At 40.1% G+C, this 19246-nt stretch overlaps 1 protein-coding gene across 1 annotated transcript in view; it reads left to right on the top strand.

Annotated features, from left to right (window-relative positions):
- wdr26a (WD repeat domain 26a) overlaps nucleotides 1–15494 on the top strand; it is a 167137-nt gene extending 151643 nt beyond the window's left edge. The window contains exons 11-14 of the mRNA XM_033638675.2: nucleotides 1672–1750; nucleotides 1890–2019; nucleotides 3348–3542; nucleotides 11909–15494. Of these exons, the coding sequence (XP_033494566.1) occupies nucleotides 1672–1750; nucleotides 1890–2019; nucleotides 3348–3542; nucleotides 11909–11931 (427 nt within the window). The 3' untranslated portion in view covers nucleotides 11932–15494. The remainder of the gene's footprint in view (nucleotides 1–1671; nucleotides 1751–1889; nucleotides 2020–3347; nucleotides 3543–11908) is intronic.
- Nucleotides 15495–19246: the final 3752 nt, after the last annotated feature.

Below are 19246 nucleotides of genomic sequence, written 5' to 3'. Positions count from 1 at the left end.
CTGAGGTTTCTGCCTTTTTTTTTCCCGTTAAAGGGTTTTTTTGGGGGAGTTTTTCCTTATCCGCTGTGAGGGTCATAAGGACAGAGGGATGTCGTATGCTGTAAAGCCCTGTGAGGCAAATTGTGATTTGTGATATTGGGCTTTATAAATAAAATTGATTGATTGATTGATTGATTTACACACAGATTGTTGATCTGTTCACACACATAATTATGAAATGTGTGCAGATCAAGAAATATTTGTAGATCACCCTCTATGCATTTACAGGTATTAATGAGACAAATCTAACTCCATAGTGACATGCTAATGACGACTGATTTCAGCCGCCGCATTTATCAAGGCCTGATCATTCGTACGCTGGGATTGGTCAGATACGAACTGCGCTCAGATCTGCACCTGTTTCCACACAAGATTAATAAATGAGGGCCATTGTCTCTATTAATATTGAACCTGCTGTAAGATGTTTTTGTGATCTCTGTTGAGAGTTCTGAAACAATGTCTGCAGCGGTCAAGTCCTCTTTGCTGTAAAACATGATGAGGTGTACTGTCACTTCAAATAATAAAAGCACAAATAATATCAGGATAAATATTAATTAGTAGTAATTCATACCTTGCCTCTGCAGTGTGTTCCATGTGTCTAGCCAAACGTGAAAAAAAAAAAAAAAAGGGTTAGCAGGTTCTCCTGTAACTGAAACAGCACATGGGATAAGTTAGCTTTCAGGGCTTTTTACTTCAGGAATATCTTAAAGCCTTGAAGGCAAACTTCACCCAACAGACAGGAAACATGGATTAACAACAACACCGTTTAACAAAACAAATTCAGCTCAGTAATAACTGTTAAGGCTCATGGACAAAGCAGTTGTTGTTTTGCTAGTGACCCATTATTAGCTCAAGCATGTTTACATTGCATAAATTAGCCTAGAGGCTGCCAGGCTTTTATTTCTCTACTCATAGCTTACAAATTCCATGTAACGTTACTTTCTCTTACTCACCGTTGGTTCAGTCACTGCCTTTCCTGACATGACAGCACGGTTGAATTTAAGCCTGTATGCGTGTTTTTTCAACCGGACATTGATGAACAGAGCAGCTTGTAATGAGCAGTTAACAGAATGAGATGCACATGTTTTATCTCATAACAGCATTGTTTACATACAGCATATGCTTCATGTATTGACTTGTATTTTCTTCGTAATCCAAAATATTTCCACATTGCTGATTTATTCCTGAGTAAATAACGCTATCCTCATCATCTTTCTCTTGGCTGCTTGCAGTCTGCTTGCTGCTTTTTGATGGTGACACAGACTTTCGAAATAGAAACGGATCCTGATGATGATGACATGGATTGATGTTTTCACTTTGCTTCAATGATTCTGCATCTCAGTCTGTGCCCAGCACTCCGTATTACTACAGCGCACGTAATGAAAATGTGGTAGCAGATGTTTTAATTGTGACAGGCCAACACAAAGAAATAAATGTGTGGAAAACTGCTCTGGTTAATTGAATGGGTGGCATTACACATGTAGCTGTGTATGTTTAACCTACCAGTTATGCAGGCAATTCTCCTTTTTTTGTTATGTATGTATTTTTTTGGGCTGCGTTGAAGCAGTGAGCTTCTCTGTTCAGCAGTATTTGCTTTGCTTGTGGTTGATGATGTGTGTTGTGTCATTGCAGAGTGCAGGAGGACCACCCCATCATGTCTTTCACTGTTTCCAAAAACGGAAGGTTAGCTCTGCTCAATGTTGCAACTCAGGTGAGCAGCTTCTTACTTCCTCACATCCACACCACAATACAGTATAACTTCCCTTACATTAGAACTTCGGCTGGTTGCTTTAATACCAGGTCTGTTTAATGTTGTAATGTGTGTCTCAATAAATGCTGTGTGTTTTCAGGGAGTGCACCTATGGGACCTGCAGGACCGGGTGCTGGTGAGGAAGTACCAAGGGGTGACCCAGGGCTTCTACACCATCCACTCCTGCTTCGGAGGGCACAATGAAGACTTTATCGCAAGTGGTAGTGAAGGCAAGACAACATAATGTTTAGAGGAAAGCTCAGACCAGCTGCTTTCTGTTGTGGACCAGGGACAGACAGATGAAAAAAGAAAGGTCAAAATGAACAGGCAGGAGCAGACATAATGAGCTGTTTAGTTGGATTTATACTTGTGTGTCAGCTCTATACACAGCCTATGATGTAGCCTACACAGGTGGCCTACGTCATTGTGAGCATTTATGCGTGTGCGGTTGTGTGTCTGTGTCACTCTGCAGTTACACCTCCAAAACACTAGTCAGCAGTGGGATTTCTGTGCTGTAGTTTGTGCTGTAAAGTTTAGTTGATTCAGAACATACCCAAAACACACATTAAACATGGCCTAATAGAGACAGTTTCAAACATAAGTACACAAATCCTAAACGCTTGTCTTTTGCTGGACAGATTTTCCCTACAAACACAACATGCTAATGTTATTAGCACAAGCCTATAGCATTTTAAATTGTTCAAATTAGCCTAGCGGCTTGCTGACATTTTCTCTAGTCATATGAAGCCAGGAACAACAGCAACTTTTAAGAAAATGTAACGTTACATGTTTTGGCTCCATTACAACTCACAAGATTCACTGACAAAACAATTGTCTTATACTAAACACGTTTTCCACACAAATATAACATGTTAACGTTATTGCCACAAGCCTATGGCATTTTACATTGTATAGATTAGCCTAGCAACAAGTGGAGATTTCCTCTATTCATATGAAGCCAGTATAAATCACACACAGGACTTAATGCTTTTTTGTGGGTGTTTTATTGTCCTCACAGCCTATTGTTTCTCATCTATAAAATAAAAGTAATTGAAAGCTTTGTTTCTACTGAGGGAAATGGTTTACAGCTTACAAAAATAGACAGGAGGTCTAAGTCGCTGTGACGTGTAGTTACATTTCTGTAGAGGTGCATGTCAGACTGAGTTGTAGGTTATGCAGTTACGCTGTTGGTACGGTGTCGATTCAAAGCAGAAGTATAAAATCCTGCTTTAGATGAGCAGCTGCAGGTAACAGGCTTCACACCTCTAACTTCTTGGCGATGTAACCAACCAATGTTATCAGGTTCCCTGTTGCCCTGAGGTTGACCCTGAAATATTGCCAAGTACGCACTTTTGCTTTCATTTTGATTCCAGATCCTCCACCACGTTCTTTTTGGTCAACTCTCTCTCTCTTATAAGTAAAATCAGACCCCTGCTACTGCAAAGCCTCATTGGGCAAATAATGTAATTGATGTGTGCCTGAAAACTATGTAACACCAGTAACACAGTAAACAGTAAACTGGTAGCAGCTGATGAAGTCCTGTCCTGTCTCCTGTCAGACCACAAAGTTTACATCTGGCACCGGCGCAGTGAGCTGCCCATCGCAGAGCTGACTGGTCACACCCGCACAGTCAACTGTGTGAGCTGGAACCCTGTCCTGCCTGGACTGCTGGCCAGCGCCTCAGATGACGGGACCGTCCGAATTTGGGGACCCGCTCCCTTCCTGGATGTTCAGGATGTAGAGGGGCTCAATGGTATGAATATGACAACTACTGTGCGTACTTACGAGAGAAAGGTTGATTATCTTTTGGCTATTGCTTTCATCAGGTTCCTCAGCAATTTACATTTAAAGAGAATGAGAGTCCACAGTTTTTTTCTACATTTTTTAAAATTACCAGCAACAGTTCTCCTAAACACAGGAACATTTCAGGTTCTGAATTTTGATTAAGATAAGATATAATATAAATATATATATTACACTGAAATGTAGTAAGATTAAGTCTTTGTGGCTTAGATGAAGTTGTAATATTTTGTTTTTTTGTCAAAAGGGGTGCATTATGTGAGTAGTCAATCACTTTTGAGAGGAAACTTAAATAAATCAGTCTTTTGATGAGAAACATTAACATGGAAATAATATGAATGAAAAAGAATGCAGGGCTCTGAAGCACAGGTTGTAAAGGGAGGAGAACGCAGTAATAATAAAAATGTATAAAGCACTTCAAAAACAAGTCACAGAGTGCTTTATGAAAAACATAAAATCAAGATAAACCAGATGACGATGCCATTAGATTATTTAAAAATGAAAATAGTACCAAATAAGGTTAAAACATAATTGCACCAACACATGGATTAAAAACACAAAGACAGTTGAGAAGAATGCTGTTTTAAAGTGATTTCTTTTTAAGAGAGGTTTAATTGGAGAAACAGAACATGTCTGCCTGATCTCCTCAGGCAGGTTGTTCCAGAATCGAGGGGTCCTGACTCCAAAGAGCTGGTTTCTTCTGGTTTTCAGCCTTGACCAAAAACGACTAAGGCCTCAGGCTGACATGTCAGAGATGCAGCCAGGGGCCAACCCCATATATGCCTTAAAAGTAAATATTAAAATCTATTCTAAACATAAAGGTAACTAATGTAGCTATGCTAAGACTGGGGTTAGGAACATTGTTTTGTTGGATCTTGACTTGCTGCAGCATTCTGGACCAGTTAAAGGTTGGACATGTTGTATTGACGCAGACAGAAATATAAAGAGTCACAGTTTTCTAACCAGGATGTAATAAAAGCATGCATGACAGTTTCATGTCAGCATGTTTTTTGCACATCAAAAAGATCCACTTTTTGAAGTGTTGTGGAGGAGCAGGAAGCACCAGATATCACATGACAACTAAGCCTGTTGTTTCTTCACTAGGGTTTCAAGCAGGAGGACATGTGTTGTGTTGCTGGAATCAAAAGAGAAATCATCTGCACTGGAACTAGAAACTAATATTGTGTTCTGATAGATCTGACGTCATATAAATGGAGAATAATAGCAGACAAAAATCTAAATCCTGAGAGACTCCATGAGTTAACTGGGTAATAAAAGTTTTATGATGGCCAGTGGCCACACAGAAAGTCAATCATATCCAATATGCCTACCCCAATGCTAAAGGCTTTCCCTAAAAATCAAGCGGTCAAGTGTATCAAAAGCTGCAGTAAGAGCAATTATTCACATGCTTGGCCACTGTCAGCTGCTGAAAGAATCGCATTAAGAAATGCTGAAGGTGGAGTCAGTGGGTCTCATTCATAAAAAGTGAGTAAATCTGTGTGTAGATTTGCACATAAAAGCCTACGCTACTAAAAACCTACTCCGGATTCAGGAATGCCGCGGGAAACTCAGATTTGATTGTAAACACGTGTGTATGATCATGAATGCCAATCCATCGTAAAGTGACAGCGCGCTCCCGGTAATCAGCAATTAGCATAAATCCCTGCCCGTGAATAGCCAATGACCACCATATAAGGAGGTGTAGGTGCATCCAGTCGACCTGTCAGTCATGGTGCAAACAAAGAAAGAGAGAGAAAGAAAAAAGAATTTTTCCGAAGTGAAGATCGAAATAATTTTGGGTGCAGTGGACTTAAGAAAAAACATTTTATTTTCTTCAGTTAGTAGTGGTGTGACAGGGACAGGCAAAGCGAAGGTCTGGAGGGAGGTAACAAATGCTGTTAATGTTGTCTCTGTACAAAGAATCATGTCAGACGTGAAGCGTAAATGGTTTGATATGAAACTGGAGGCAAAGAAACCCACGCACGCACCATAAACACACGCACAAAAAATACAGCGGTCACCAAACAAACAGAAGATTCATTTGTGGGGTTTTGAATGAAGTAGGAACGGGAAACCAGAGATGTTTTGTGCGTAATGGGTAAACTCTAAATCAGTGATGGCTGTCGGAATGTAGAGCTATTTAACATTTATTTTAACAAATGATACGGATAACATATAGCCTACAGCAGTTTTGTATGCATTGTCTGAAAATTATTTGAATCTTAATAGCCTAAAGCTCTGTTTTATACAATGTAAATTAAACATTTTTCAGATCAGATTTATTCATTCAAATGATCAAAAAGCCCAAAAAAAAAAAACGTGTTGTCTCCATCACCTGCTGCCCCTGCTGCCCCTGCTGAACCCAGGCACTGAAGCCGAAGAGGCTGTGATCCAGCTGTCCTTACGGATATTTTTATTATCATCATTCAACATGTAGAAAGACGTGTAATCTATTGAGCCGATTTACATAGATAATTCACAATCATGAACCTAATCTGGATCTTAAACCTGATGTTTAGATTACATGTTTCAAAGGCATCTGTGTATTGTGTACATAACAGAGCGCAATACGAATTAAAATTGTAATTTCCAATAGTGAAAAGCAATATTTATGTGCTTTACTAAATTTACACAAGCACTACGAGTGGTCAGGAGCAGGAGTAGATTTTGTTAGTAGCTACGAAAAGATCGGAGCTACTAAAATATTGATGAATGCGGACATGCACGTAAATTTCCGTCTGCGAACAGTTTACACATCAATTCCTTCTGCTCACGTTTCATGCATGAGACCCATTGAGTTCCTAATGACCTGAACCTTTTCGGAACCTTAACAAATGAAATAAAAGACTAGAACAAAAGATGCTCACCAACAAGCCATCCACTTCTCACAGCCCCTGCCTCCAAACGCATTCCCACTGTACTGTTTTGCAAAATAAATGAGTCATGGGTGCCTCCTGGCCAGCGGGCCACAGCATTAAGGATATGGCCATTGGCATTACAGATCATCTGCATGTTGCATGGAGTGATAGTTTTTTCTGTTCATGTTGTTGTTAATATTTTAATTGTCACAATGATGAGGGTGAACGTGTGTCAATTTCATGGTTATTTAATACATTTGGCCAATATATTAGTAAATGATTTTAAAAAATGTTAATTAAATCTCTTTTTAATGAATGTGGTTTTATAGACTCTGCAGGTATGTGTTTGCATTTTTTAAGTCAGTTCAGCCATTCTCATTTGTGCGTACGCATGGTCTGAGGCAGTTCTAAATTTGTTCGCAGAGTAAGAACAAATTCGGGGAAGAAAATATTGATGAATCCCGGATTTGTGTGTCGAACAATCGTACACACAATTTAAGCACAGATTTGTGCGAACGCGCTGTTTGTGAATGAGGCCTATTGTGTGCATTAGAGCCTTTTGAAGCCTTTAATCACAATCTTAAACTACCATTTCGGATTTTAAATGCTGAGACACGTATGAAATACTTTGCACTGTGCGGTATGAATGTGAACATGACGGCAACTCAGTCAAAAGTTAACCACTAAAATAACATCTAACATGAATAAATTGAGTCTGAAATGTTGAGTAAATTTAACCTTGCAGATTATGCAACAAAAATTATTGCAGTTCACTTTAAGTTAATAAAACAACATCTAAATTATAAATACATTTCAGCTGGCACTTTGCACCGAGCAGTATGAATGTAAACCCTGCATATTATCTGACAAAAACTCACGGTTAACAAGGTTAACAAATAATAGCCTATAACATCTCAAAAAAGATAAAAAGCTGCTGAATTTATTTTCTAGATCAAAGTACTGCCAAACCGCGTTGGTTTTGCAAGAGGACATCTCTCCAATTTCCACCATGCTGTTATAAAACTCCAGTCAACTCGAGCATTACCGCGGGGAGGGGGACTGCTGTCTGACGGCTCTGTAGCCTCCACTAGTGGCGGGCGGCTGCATGACAGTTAAAAAATTACTAATTGGTTCAACTAACTAATATTTCTGGTGCCGACTAGCGAGGGGGCGGACGTTTAATCATTTAGACATGTAATCGCGCGCATCCCTAATTATGATACAGAAAAATGCAGAAATTTAGGCTATAGAATGTAATGCATTTTATTACTGCAGCCTAATTCTATAGGCTGTGCAGTGTAATTCCAAATGTATTGGCTAGAAAACTGGCCAAAAACAACAAAAGAAGATCTTGATCCTCGCTACCTGATGCACTCCACCCACCTGAACAGCGTTGCACACCAAGTAAACCCCTTATGGGGGTTTTATATATATATATATATATATATATATATATATATATATATATATATATGTGTGTGTGTGTGTGTGTGTATGTGTGTATGTATATATACATATATTTGTGGCTTTTTGTGACTGAACAAAATATTTTTCTGTATGTATACAGTACAGGCCAAAAGTTTGGACACACCTTCTCATTCAATGCGTTTTCTTTATTTTCATGACTATTTACATTGTAGATTCTCACTGAAGGCATCAAAACTATGAATGAACACATGTGGAGTTATGTACTTAACAAAAAAAGGTGAAATAACTGAAAACATGTTTTATATTCTAGTTTCTTCAAAATAGCCACCCTTTGCTCTGATTACTGCTTTGCACACTCTTGGCATTCTCTCCATGAGCTTCAAGAGGTAGTCACCTGAAATGGTTTCCACTTCACAGGTGTGCCTTATCAGGGTTAATTAGTGGAATTTCTTGCTTTATCAATGGGGTTGGGACCATCAGTTGTGTTGTGCAGAAGTCAGGTTAATACACAGCCGACAGCCCTATTGGACAACTTTTAAAATTCATATTATGGCAAGAACCAATCAGCTAACTAAAGAAAAACCAGTGGCCATCATTACTTTAAGAAATGAAGGTCAGTCAGTCCGGAAAATTGCAAAAACTTTAAATGTGTCCCCAAGTGGAGTCGCAAAAACCATCAAGCGCTACAACGAAACTGGCACACATGAGGACCGACCCAGGAAAGGAAGACCAAGAGTCACCTCTGCTTCTGAGGATAAGTTCATCCGAGTCACCAGCATCAGAAATGGCAAGTTAACAGCAGCTCAGATCAGAGACCAGATGAATGCCACACAGAGTTCTAGCAGCAGACCCATCTCTAGAACAACTGTTAAGAGGAGACTGCGCCAATCAGGCCTTCATGGTCAAATAGCTGCTAGGAAACCACTGCTAAGGAGAGGCAACAAGCAGAAGAGATTTGTTTGGGCCAAGAAACACAAGGAATGGACATTAGACCAGTGGAAATCTGTGCTTTGGTCTGATGAGTCCAAATTTGAGATCTTTGGTTCCAACCGCTGTGTCTTTGTGAGACGCAGAAAAGGTGAACGGATGGATTCCACATGCCTGGTTCCCACTGTGAAGCATGGAGGAGGAGGTGTGATGGTGTGGGGGTGTTTTGCTGGTGACACTGTTGGGGATTTATTCAAAATTGAAGGAACACTGAACCAGCATGGCTACCACAGCATCCTGCAGCGACATGCCATCCCATCCGGTTTGCGTTTAGTTGGACCATCATTTATTTTTCAACAGGACAATGACCCCAAACACACCTCCAGGCTGTGTAAGGGCTATTTGACCAAGAAGGAGAGTGATGGAGTGCTGCGGCAGATGACCTGGCCTCCACAGTCACCGGACCTGAACCCAATCCAGATGGTTTGGGGTGAGCTGGACCGCAGAGTGAAGGCAAAGGGGCCAACAAGTGCTAAACACCTCTGGGAACTCCTTCAAGACTGTTGGAAAACCATTTCAGGTGACTGCCTCTTGAAGCTCATGGAGAGAATGCCAAGAGTGTGCAAAGCAGTAATCAGAGCAAAGGGTGGCTATTTTGAAGAAACTAGAATATAAAACATATTTTCAGTTATTTCACCTTTTTTTGTTAAGTACATAACTCCACATGTGTTCATTCATAGTTTTGATGCCTTCAGTGAGAATCTACAATGTAAATAGTCATGAAAATAAAGAAAATGCATTGAATGAGAAGGTGTGTCCAAACTTTTGGCCTGTACTGTATATATATATACATACAGTCAGGTCCATAATTATTTGGACAATGATACAGTTGTCGTCATTTTGGCTCTGTACACCACCACAATGGGTTTTAAATGAAACAATGAATACCTGCTTAAAGTGCAGACTCTCAGCTTTCATTTAAGGCTTTTTTCAAAAATGTAGTATGGACCGTGTAGGAATGACAACCATTTCTTCACACAGTCCCCCAACTTTAAGGGCTCATAAGTATTTGGACAAACTAACATAATCATCAATTAAACAGTCAGTTTTAATACTTGGTTGCAAATCCTTTACAGTCAATGACTGCCTGAAGTGTTGGACACATAGGCATCATCAGATGCTGGGTTTCTTCCCTGGTGATGCTCTGCCAGCCCTTTACTGCAGCCGTATGCACTTCCTGCTTGTGTTTTGGGTGTTTTGCCCTCAGTTTTGGCTTCAGCAAGAGAAACGCATGCTCAGTTGGATTCAGGTCAGATGATATGACTTGGCCATTGCAGAACATTCCACTTCTTTGCCTTAAAAATGTCTTTGGTTGCTTTTGCAATATGCTTCAGGTCAATGTCCAACTGCACTGTGAAGCATCGTCCAATGAGTTTTGAAGCATTTGGTTGAATCTGAGCAGATAATGTAGCCCCAAACACTTCAGCTTTCATCCTGCTGCTCTTGTAAGCAAGACAAGACTTCACTAGAATAAATACAGAGGGTTTATCACAAGATGCAAACCATTGGTTAGCCTTAAAAATGGAAGGCCAGATTAGAGTTTGTCAAAAACCATCTAAAAATCCTGTACAGTTGTGAAACAGCATACTATGGACAGATAAAACAAAGATCAACTACCAGAATGATGGGAAGACAAGAGAAGGAAGAAGGGAAGGAACTGCTCATGATCCAAAGCACACCACCTCATCAGTGAAGCATGGTGGAGGTACTGTTATGTCATGGCCATGTATGGCTGCCAGTGGAACTGGTTCTCTCGTATTTATTGATGATGTGACTGCTGAGAAGAGCAGCAGGATGAATTCTGAAGTGTTTGGGGCTACATTATCTGCTCAGATTCAACCAAATGCTTCAAAGCTCATTGGACGATGCTTCACAGTGCAGTTGGACATTGACCTGAAGCATATTGCAAAAGCAACCAAAGACATTTTTAAGGCAAAGAAGTGGAATGTTCTGCAATGGCCAAGTCATATCATCTGACCTGAATCCAACTGAGCATGCGTTTCTCTTGCTGAAGCCAAAACTGAGGGCAAAACACCCAAAACACAAGCAGGAAGTGCATACGGCTGCAGTAAAGGGCTGGCAGAGCATCACCAGGGAAGAAACCCAGCATCTGATGATGCCTATGTGTCCAACACTTCAGGCAGTCATTGACTGTAAAGGATTTGCAACCAAGTATTAAAACTGACTGTTTAATTGATGATTATGTTAGTTTGTCCAAATACTTATGAGCCCTTAAAGTCGGGGGACTGTGTGAAGAAATGGTTGTCATTCCTACACGGTTCATACTACATTTTTGAAAAAAAAAGCCTTAAATGAAAGCTGAGAGTCTGCACTTTAAGCAGGTATTCATTGTTTCATTTAAAACCCATTGTGGTGGTGTACAGAGCCAAAATGATGACAACTGTATCATTGTCCAAATAATTATGGACCTGACTGTATATGTGTGTGTATATATATATATATGTGTATATATATATATATATATATATATGTATATAATATATATTTTGTTCAGTCACAAAAAGCCTTTACCTGGGACTTATATCTTTTTATCTACAGGGACCGATGAGCAGACACTATTCATCAACATGAGGAATATGACAGCAGTGATCACCATATACATGACTGTTGTTGTTGTCCAAACATTTCCTGGGCAACAAGTGAAGTAGAGTTAAGGCCTGTATATCAGTGGCTTGCAGTCTTTGCTCTCACAGACTTCACGTGGTGACTGGGAACGTGTCTCAGTACGTACAACTGAAGTCTGCGAGGGCTAAGTCAGCAGGTCCAGAGGGTGGACATTTGGATTCAGCCATATAAACAGCATCTGTGCTGTAGGTTTGTGGCTAATGACAAATGTGAATCAGATTTTAACAGCGCCCTTCTGTGGAGAATCTGCAGCCTGCCAAACATGAACGAAGTAGTCAACAGGCCACATCCATGAACAGCTTCATGTCTAAACAGGGTAGCGATGATGATGATGATTATGATGATGGTAGTGGTGATGTCAGGATGATGTGTGACCTCAGTCTCTTTCCTGTGCTGTTAGAATGTTGCAGCATGGACAGCTGATGATCTGCTGCAGCTGTGAACCTGGGGAGCATTAAGACTCTGAAAACACTTGAATGGATGAAGCAGGGAAAGCTCTGATGATGTGACAGCAGCTTCCTAGAGACGAGGCCAGTGCTGCTGCTTGTCAGGATGTCACATTGCAGAGATGTAAGACTCGGTGACATTATTGAAGAGCAGAGCCGGCCAGATGAAAATGGGCTCCACGACCTCCAGTATCTGTCCCACCTCCTCCTCGTGTCCGACCTGTTCCCTCAGCACCATCCAGGACCACCCACCTCCTCTTATTTATTATCAACTACAATATTTATTCATGAGTAGTTCACTGACTTGTGATAGGCTAGCAGCGCCTTGTGGAGGGTGTGTGTTTTTAGTTTTCTTCTGTTGTCACATGAAGAAACTTCAACTTTTTTCACTTTCATCTTCTGAACCTTTTAAGAGATTTTAACTACAGGAACATTTGATGGATGCACCCACTTGAGAAAGTATCTTTTAAATGAAAAAATCTATGTTGTCTTGTTTTAATGCAGAGTACATTTTATGAGTTTTCCCTCCAGTTTTGCTGCTTATAGCCAGAGAAAGAATGGTATGGGATAAGCATGTTGAATAGGGTTGCACAGGATGTTTTACACTCACAGTATGCAAGGTCTGTTAAAGTATGTTATCTGAGAGTATACCGCAGCTGATGTGTAAAACCAGTTTAAAGATTATCTGTCTTGCTCTAGGATACTTAGACATGCAGATTGGAGGATGACCCGCTCTGCCTCTGAGCCCCAGCTGCCCCAGCCTGTTGCCATCCTTCCCTTCATACAAACAGCTGTCTTCATGTCAGTTTCACTTTGTTTGGTTTAGTTGTTACATGTTCTAAAATGAACTTCACACTGTGTTTGTTTGTTTTTAATTTTTTTTTTAAGTAGAAATGGAACATTTAAAGAGACACTCGCTGATTACTAACTGTACTGTGTAGAGCTCCTAAAATCCTGGTTCAGCTATTTCAAGATAAGGCTGGTGTTATTCTCTGTTTCATATTATTAACAAATTCCATGAAAAGACCAGAAGTAACAATGTGTTAGTCTGTTTGTCAGAACTGTCTGACTCTACCCTGTCTGTGACACTCAGCTCTAAGCCCACTGGTTCCTCCTAAAAATGGAAATCTTTAAAGGTCGTCTTTGAGACAGTGTATGACATACAGAAGATTGCAGTCAGCACATCCTCAGTTTGGAGAAGCAGGAAGCAGTGCTGTCGTGGAAGCTAAGCAATGAACTGCTGTCTACTGCCTCTGTTTCAGCACTCCTGCCATCTACTGTGTGTAATACACTGACTATGAATAAGTATTTCATACAACCCTCAACTATCTCCTATACAATTACCCCTTTAATATAGCAGCAAACCACTGTTTGCTATGTAAAGATATAGTGGAGTAATGGCATCCTGAGCAGAGAATGAAGTCACGTTCCCTTTGTGTGTGTGTGTGTGTGTGTGTGTGTTGTAATCCAAGCTTTTCTGTGGTTTGTTGTGGGAGCAACTTGCTGCTGCTTGTCACTGCGCTCATATGGCAGTTACTGCTGATATCAGGACGTTGTTGACATGGAAGTGTAGTGCCCCCCGTGCCCTGTTTCCCCCTGGTTAACGTCATCAGCTGTTGCTGTTGTTTGTCACTGTTCATGGAGATGGCATTGTTAAGGCTCATTTATACTCCCTTTATGTATGAAAATATATATGTCTGTTTCAAACGTTGCAAACATCACAGTCCTCATTTTTCCATGATTCCTTTATTACCTATAGTGCCAATAGGAGGCACTAGAGGGCGGAGTCAAAAGTTTCACACAACAAACGAGGCAACGGTGGAGGGGGTCATAATATTGTACCTTTAAACAGAGGCAGCGTTGAAGATGGAGATGGTCTGTGAGGCCATTACATACATCCCAACATGTCCCAACTGACTAATTCAATTCAGTCAGTATTTTAATTTTATTGTCATCTTGAGCGGTCATATCTCACTTGAACTAAGCTACACTGCCTGCACGATCTCTGATGGTACTGCTCCATTTCGTCTGTATCTGTAAGCTTTTAGAAAACGTACACATATGCAGATGCAGAGCATGAACAGGAGGCTCTGTCCATCTCTGCATCTAATGTTGAGGATAAACAAGCCCTTAGATTCCTGCCGGCTTAGCCACCTCCATGTTGAAAACTGTTCAGACAAGTCATACGCCCTGAATTTGGCATAAAGCCCCTTTAAAGACATGTTTAAAAAAGGCTTAGTTATTTCCTAAAGCAGCTGGTCACTGTAGATTTTAACAACAACGACTCAAACATGAGGAAATAGAGAATGCATTGGGGACTTTTTTCTGTGATGGATTAATCCTCATTTGGTTTTCTAGTAAGTATTTGTGACAGCAGTACAGTGGGATTAAGTGAATTATTAAGTGAAAAACTACAGTCTGCATGTCACATGTCACAACATGTCACCCAGTGACAGTGTGACTCATAGATTAATAGTTTGTGGAAAACAGTGGAGCTCTATGATACATAGCAGTAAGATGTATAAGGGGTGGATACACCCACACAGACACACACACACACACAATACTTGTTATCAGGATACATTCTCTTTTGGGTCTGTGCATGAGATTTGTTCATGATGAAAAAAAAAGGAAGAGAAAATTGCCGGCCTTATTCTTTAAGTTCAGCACATCACCAGTGAGCTGAGATGACAGTAACAAAATGATGGAGTGTGTATCTGTAAGAATCAATCTGTAACACATTTGTATACAAGTGTAACATAAAGTTATTATGAACTTCTACAAAGTGTTTTCCTTCAGAGAGTCAAAAGAACAATCCTGCCTAATATGATATTCTATGTAATATGTGCTGTATATTTGTATGTTATGGCATGAGGCTGGGTAGAAATGGCAGACAGGATGCCATGTGTTTCAGGGTTCCCATGCCTGCCCTTTACTGTCAAATCCCTGAAGGTTTCAGCTGCTCTTTCTGAACTTCATACCAAATTTTCTTGACTGCACTACTGCTGGAATATAAAGCAGCACATTTGCAATTACAACTGCTAACACGGAAAATTAGTTTTGAGACTACTGTGCAGCCAGACTTCCATTTTAGTGACATTTTTCCAAACTGCTTCTACAGAGAATTATTTTTTTCAAAACTATTCCAGCCCTGGATGATAACTGCAGGATTGTGGGAACCCTGTGTATCTGCCCAGACGCCTATCGACAACTTCAACTCTACCATCGTAGAACACACATGCTAGTGGTACACAACAATAGATGTCACACACACACTTGATTCAGTCACAGATGTGGTGTTCTAGTTTCTACTTTTGTGACTTTCTTTGTTTATTCTGAGTATTTCAGGCTTCTCTTGTTGCTCCTCTTGCTGTAAGAAGCCAATGTAGGAACTTTGTTTGCTTGCAGGCAGTTTCTGCCAGAAACCATTTTACACTTAAAATGTGTTATTAAACAAGTGATTGTACTGTTCTGTGTTGTCTGTAGGAGAAGTGTTATGTATGAATATTTTAAATAAAGCATTCAGGGTTTTAAAAGGTACTTTACTTTGATGTCTTTCACTAGATCTTTATATATTTCTGTCTTGTGTTTGCCTGGTGTCTCAATGCACTGACACAGACCTTGGCAAAAATCCTCTGACAGAATGCTTCAGGCCATGTCCATGAATGTTGCCTGATGCTTTTTTTTTTGCCTCTGCAGCTGCAGCTCTAGGCATTATGTTTGCAAGTTGTACGTACATCCATCCATCCGTACATTCGTCGCATTCTCATAAACACTATCTCAAGAACGCCTTGGGGGGATTTCTTAAAATTTGGCACAAACGTCCACTTGTGCTGAAGAATAAACTGATTAGAATTTGGTGGTCAAAGGTCAAGGTCAGTGTGGCCTTACAAAACAAGTTTTTGGTCATAACTTAATTATACTGAATTATTACACTTGACTCAAGGATGAACTGATTAGATTTTGGTGGTCAAAGGTATCTGCGTAACACACTTCTGACCATTTGTCATATGTGTAAGGGACCGGGCTGGCAGACAAGAGGAGACTCAGGTGGCTTTTATTTTACCCAAAAAAATGGAAAAAAAAGGTACAAATGACAAAATATATAACTAAAGTTCTGGGCCCATAAAAGAGGTTAAATAAACAGAACTCAACTGAAGTGACCTTAACACCACCAACAGACCTTACAAAGTGGACACAATGGGGAACATATATACTGGCTGATCAGACCATTAAGACACAAGAGGGATGACAGACAGACAAACACTACCAACTAAGCAATAAATAAAACAGAATAATTCCCCAAAAAAGGTTAACTCAACTAATTAACCAAACCAAAAATACCAAAACTAAATATTTAATAAAGAGAAACAAATAATATAATAAACGGAAAATAAACAGTTCCTCCCTATGAGGTGGCAGGAACTGGTATGGCCCAATTGGCCACTTCCTATATTTAACAGTTTCAGTTCCTGGAGCACATCCTTTTCTCGGGCGTGGCCAGATGTCCTTCAGGAGCAGCACCTCCACACTGGTAACTCAAGAAATGAAAATTAGAACAACTTAAAGAAACTAGTGACTGTACAATAGTGATGGTGAAATCGAACCTTCATGAAGCAGCGAACCACTTTGACACACCTGCTTAAAGAATGACACACTGCTTCGAAGCATTTCATACAGTCAGAAGAGTGACATCTGCTGGCTGTGTGTCAGAACTGCATCTAAGTTGAAGACCACTGGGACTGCCTGTAATGAGGCCTCGCTCCCGGTAGTCACGTGATTGTGGGCGTGCCGAAGCAGGGATCGAACACACTTGCGCTTCAAGAGATCGACACTGTGTTGAGCAAACTGGCTCGAGCATAACATCACTACTGTACAAAAGTTAACCAAATGTGCGCGCTACAAATAGAAACTAATGTACTGTCAAAACTGTAAAATAAAATGAGTATGATGTATGAAACAAAATCCAATGTGTTGTCATTTATTTGTTTGTAATGTGAGATGTAATTAAGATAAGCTAAATGAGGAAAGAATGAACTACAAATATAAAAGAAACCAAAGTGTGAGTGCCAGCTGGGATACAGACTTTAAGATATTGTCTTATAGTATGAGATTAGCGCTGTCATGATATCAGATTTTTATGAAGAAGAGCCAAAAGAGTTCATACAAGATACAAGCAGCAAAAAGCTGTTTCTCCTGCCCACATGAGGATTTGGGTAGCTGCAAATGTGTTTGTGCGCACTGGAATATAGGTGATGCATCAGCATCACCTATGTTCCAGTGCACATCACACAGAATCCTGCTGCTCCCACAGCACAGTTCCATTTTGTTTTACTGTGGAAAGAAGCAGTTGCTCACCTGAGAAGGTAAAACCTTTTGTTTATTCTGCATTTGGCTAAACTGTCAGTGCCTTCTGTGTTGTGCACTAAGCTTCATTCTGCACAGCTTTCTCACTCAAAACAGCAAAACTAAGCCTTAGGGTGTATCTCCTACGTAGAGATAATATCTCCTACCTATGACACAATATGTTGTACATAGGAGATAAACTGTTTTGGACAACATTGCCTGCAGAAAAAAAAATGTTTTCACCTTGCCTCTTAGGGCTCCATAGACTCCTCACCAGAGTGTAATAAAATACTAAGTTCTTATAAAATTAACTTCAATTAATGAAAATGTGTTAGGGTTTGTTTTAGTGTTGTACTTTTTAGATTTTAACAAGCTAACATAAGGAGGTTCTTAGTATTTCACTTCTATAATCCACTAGTACAGCCAGAGGCTCTTAAGCATTTTCTTCACAGTTAAAAGTGAAAGAACTTCCAGAAACTAACTAATTAGATTAGGAGACTGCTGAGGACAAATAGTGACAAAATGTCTAAAATGATTAAATAGTTGACAAAAAATGGATTGAATCTGAATGCCGAATGGGAAGAATAAACTGAAAGGATTCAGACAGACAACTTGTCTTAAATTTTTATTTATGAAACACCACATTTCCCCCAAAACAGACACTGCATTAGACAGTTCACTGTGAATGAGATATGAACTTGCTCAGTGCTCTTTTCACCCCAAGTGAAGAGAGAAATGGCTCCAGAATACCTGCACATGTGGCTAACACAAGAGGCCCTTCATAATACAGACAGGTATGAATGTACTGAACAGTTATGATTGCTGTCTATGCACTTTACCAAATAAAGAGGAATGCATGCACACATCTGTCGCCCCAGGGGAAAGCTGAGACACCTGCTGATCCAGGCTTTTTTCAAACAGGGAATGATAGACTTTAACATACAGTGTATGCTCAATGCAAAGGTTGTTCAGTAAACACATCATCAGTGCATGATAGGTCAAATCCATTTGTTCAAATTGAAACTGCCACTCATACAGTAATAATACAGCAATTACTCAGATAAATAATCTCTTTTTAGACGGAGGCGTGTTTCATCAACTTTGTGCCCCCCCCCCCCCAAGGTCAGACAACATCCAGCTCTGTGAGGCTACACCCTTCTAGCACAGACACAGGACTGATGTGTGTGTGGATTAGTGATTGTCATTTCCTCACTGTGCAGCCCCACAGACTGCACCTCACTGTCACATTTAGTGATGTGTTTGATGAATACACACACATATTCACGCAGATATGACTGTATTTAAGTTGGTGTGTGTGTGGAGGCTGAGTTGTGGTTGGTGATCAGGGATGGAGTGTGATACTGGAAGTTTGGCAGGTACTGTATGCATAAAGTGTCTCAGAACAGGCTCAGTGATCCACCATCTGATGATCAGTGGTGCACAATAACAGAGTTTTCATTACACTTCAATACCATCACAAACCTCTGATTTCAACTTCTCATTTTGAAAACTTTTGATACTTTGACCAAATATGATGTTAATTAGGGGAGCTCAGAAAAATGAAGGAGCAACAACAGCATGGGAGAGCAAGTAAGCCAGAACACATAATATCAGCACAGAGACTACATCCAACAGCAGGTGGCTGTAAATGTGCACAGATAGATAGGTGACAAAGACAAAGGATGAAAATGATGGGAATCAATGGGTATGTCTTTCACAGTCAGCAGAACTGAACACCTATGGGAGAGTCTGGAGCAGCATGTTTGGAGGTACAAGGTGGACAGCACTGTCTAATACACTTTACACTTACTAATGAGGTGTCCTCTTTTAAAGTTCTTCTTAAAACTCACTTTTATCCTCTGGCTTTGTCTTAAATGATGCTATTTGTTGTAATTATTGTTTTGTGGTGGTTTATTGTTATACTTACTCTTCTTCAGAAATGTTTT

The sequence above is a fragment of the Epinephelus lanceolatus genome, chromosome 10, assembly GCF_041903045.1.
Source record: "Epinephelus lanceolatus isolate andai-2023 chromosome 10, ASM4190304v1, whole genome shotgun sequence".
In the NCBI taxonomy this organism is placed as follows: Eukaryota; Metazoa; Chordata; class Actinopteri; order Perciformes; family Serranidae; genus Epinephelus; species Epinephelus lanceolatus.
The sequence above is the reverse complement of the archived record's forward strand: the minus strand, read 5'-3'. Positions and strand labels throughout refer to the sequence as shown.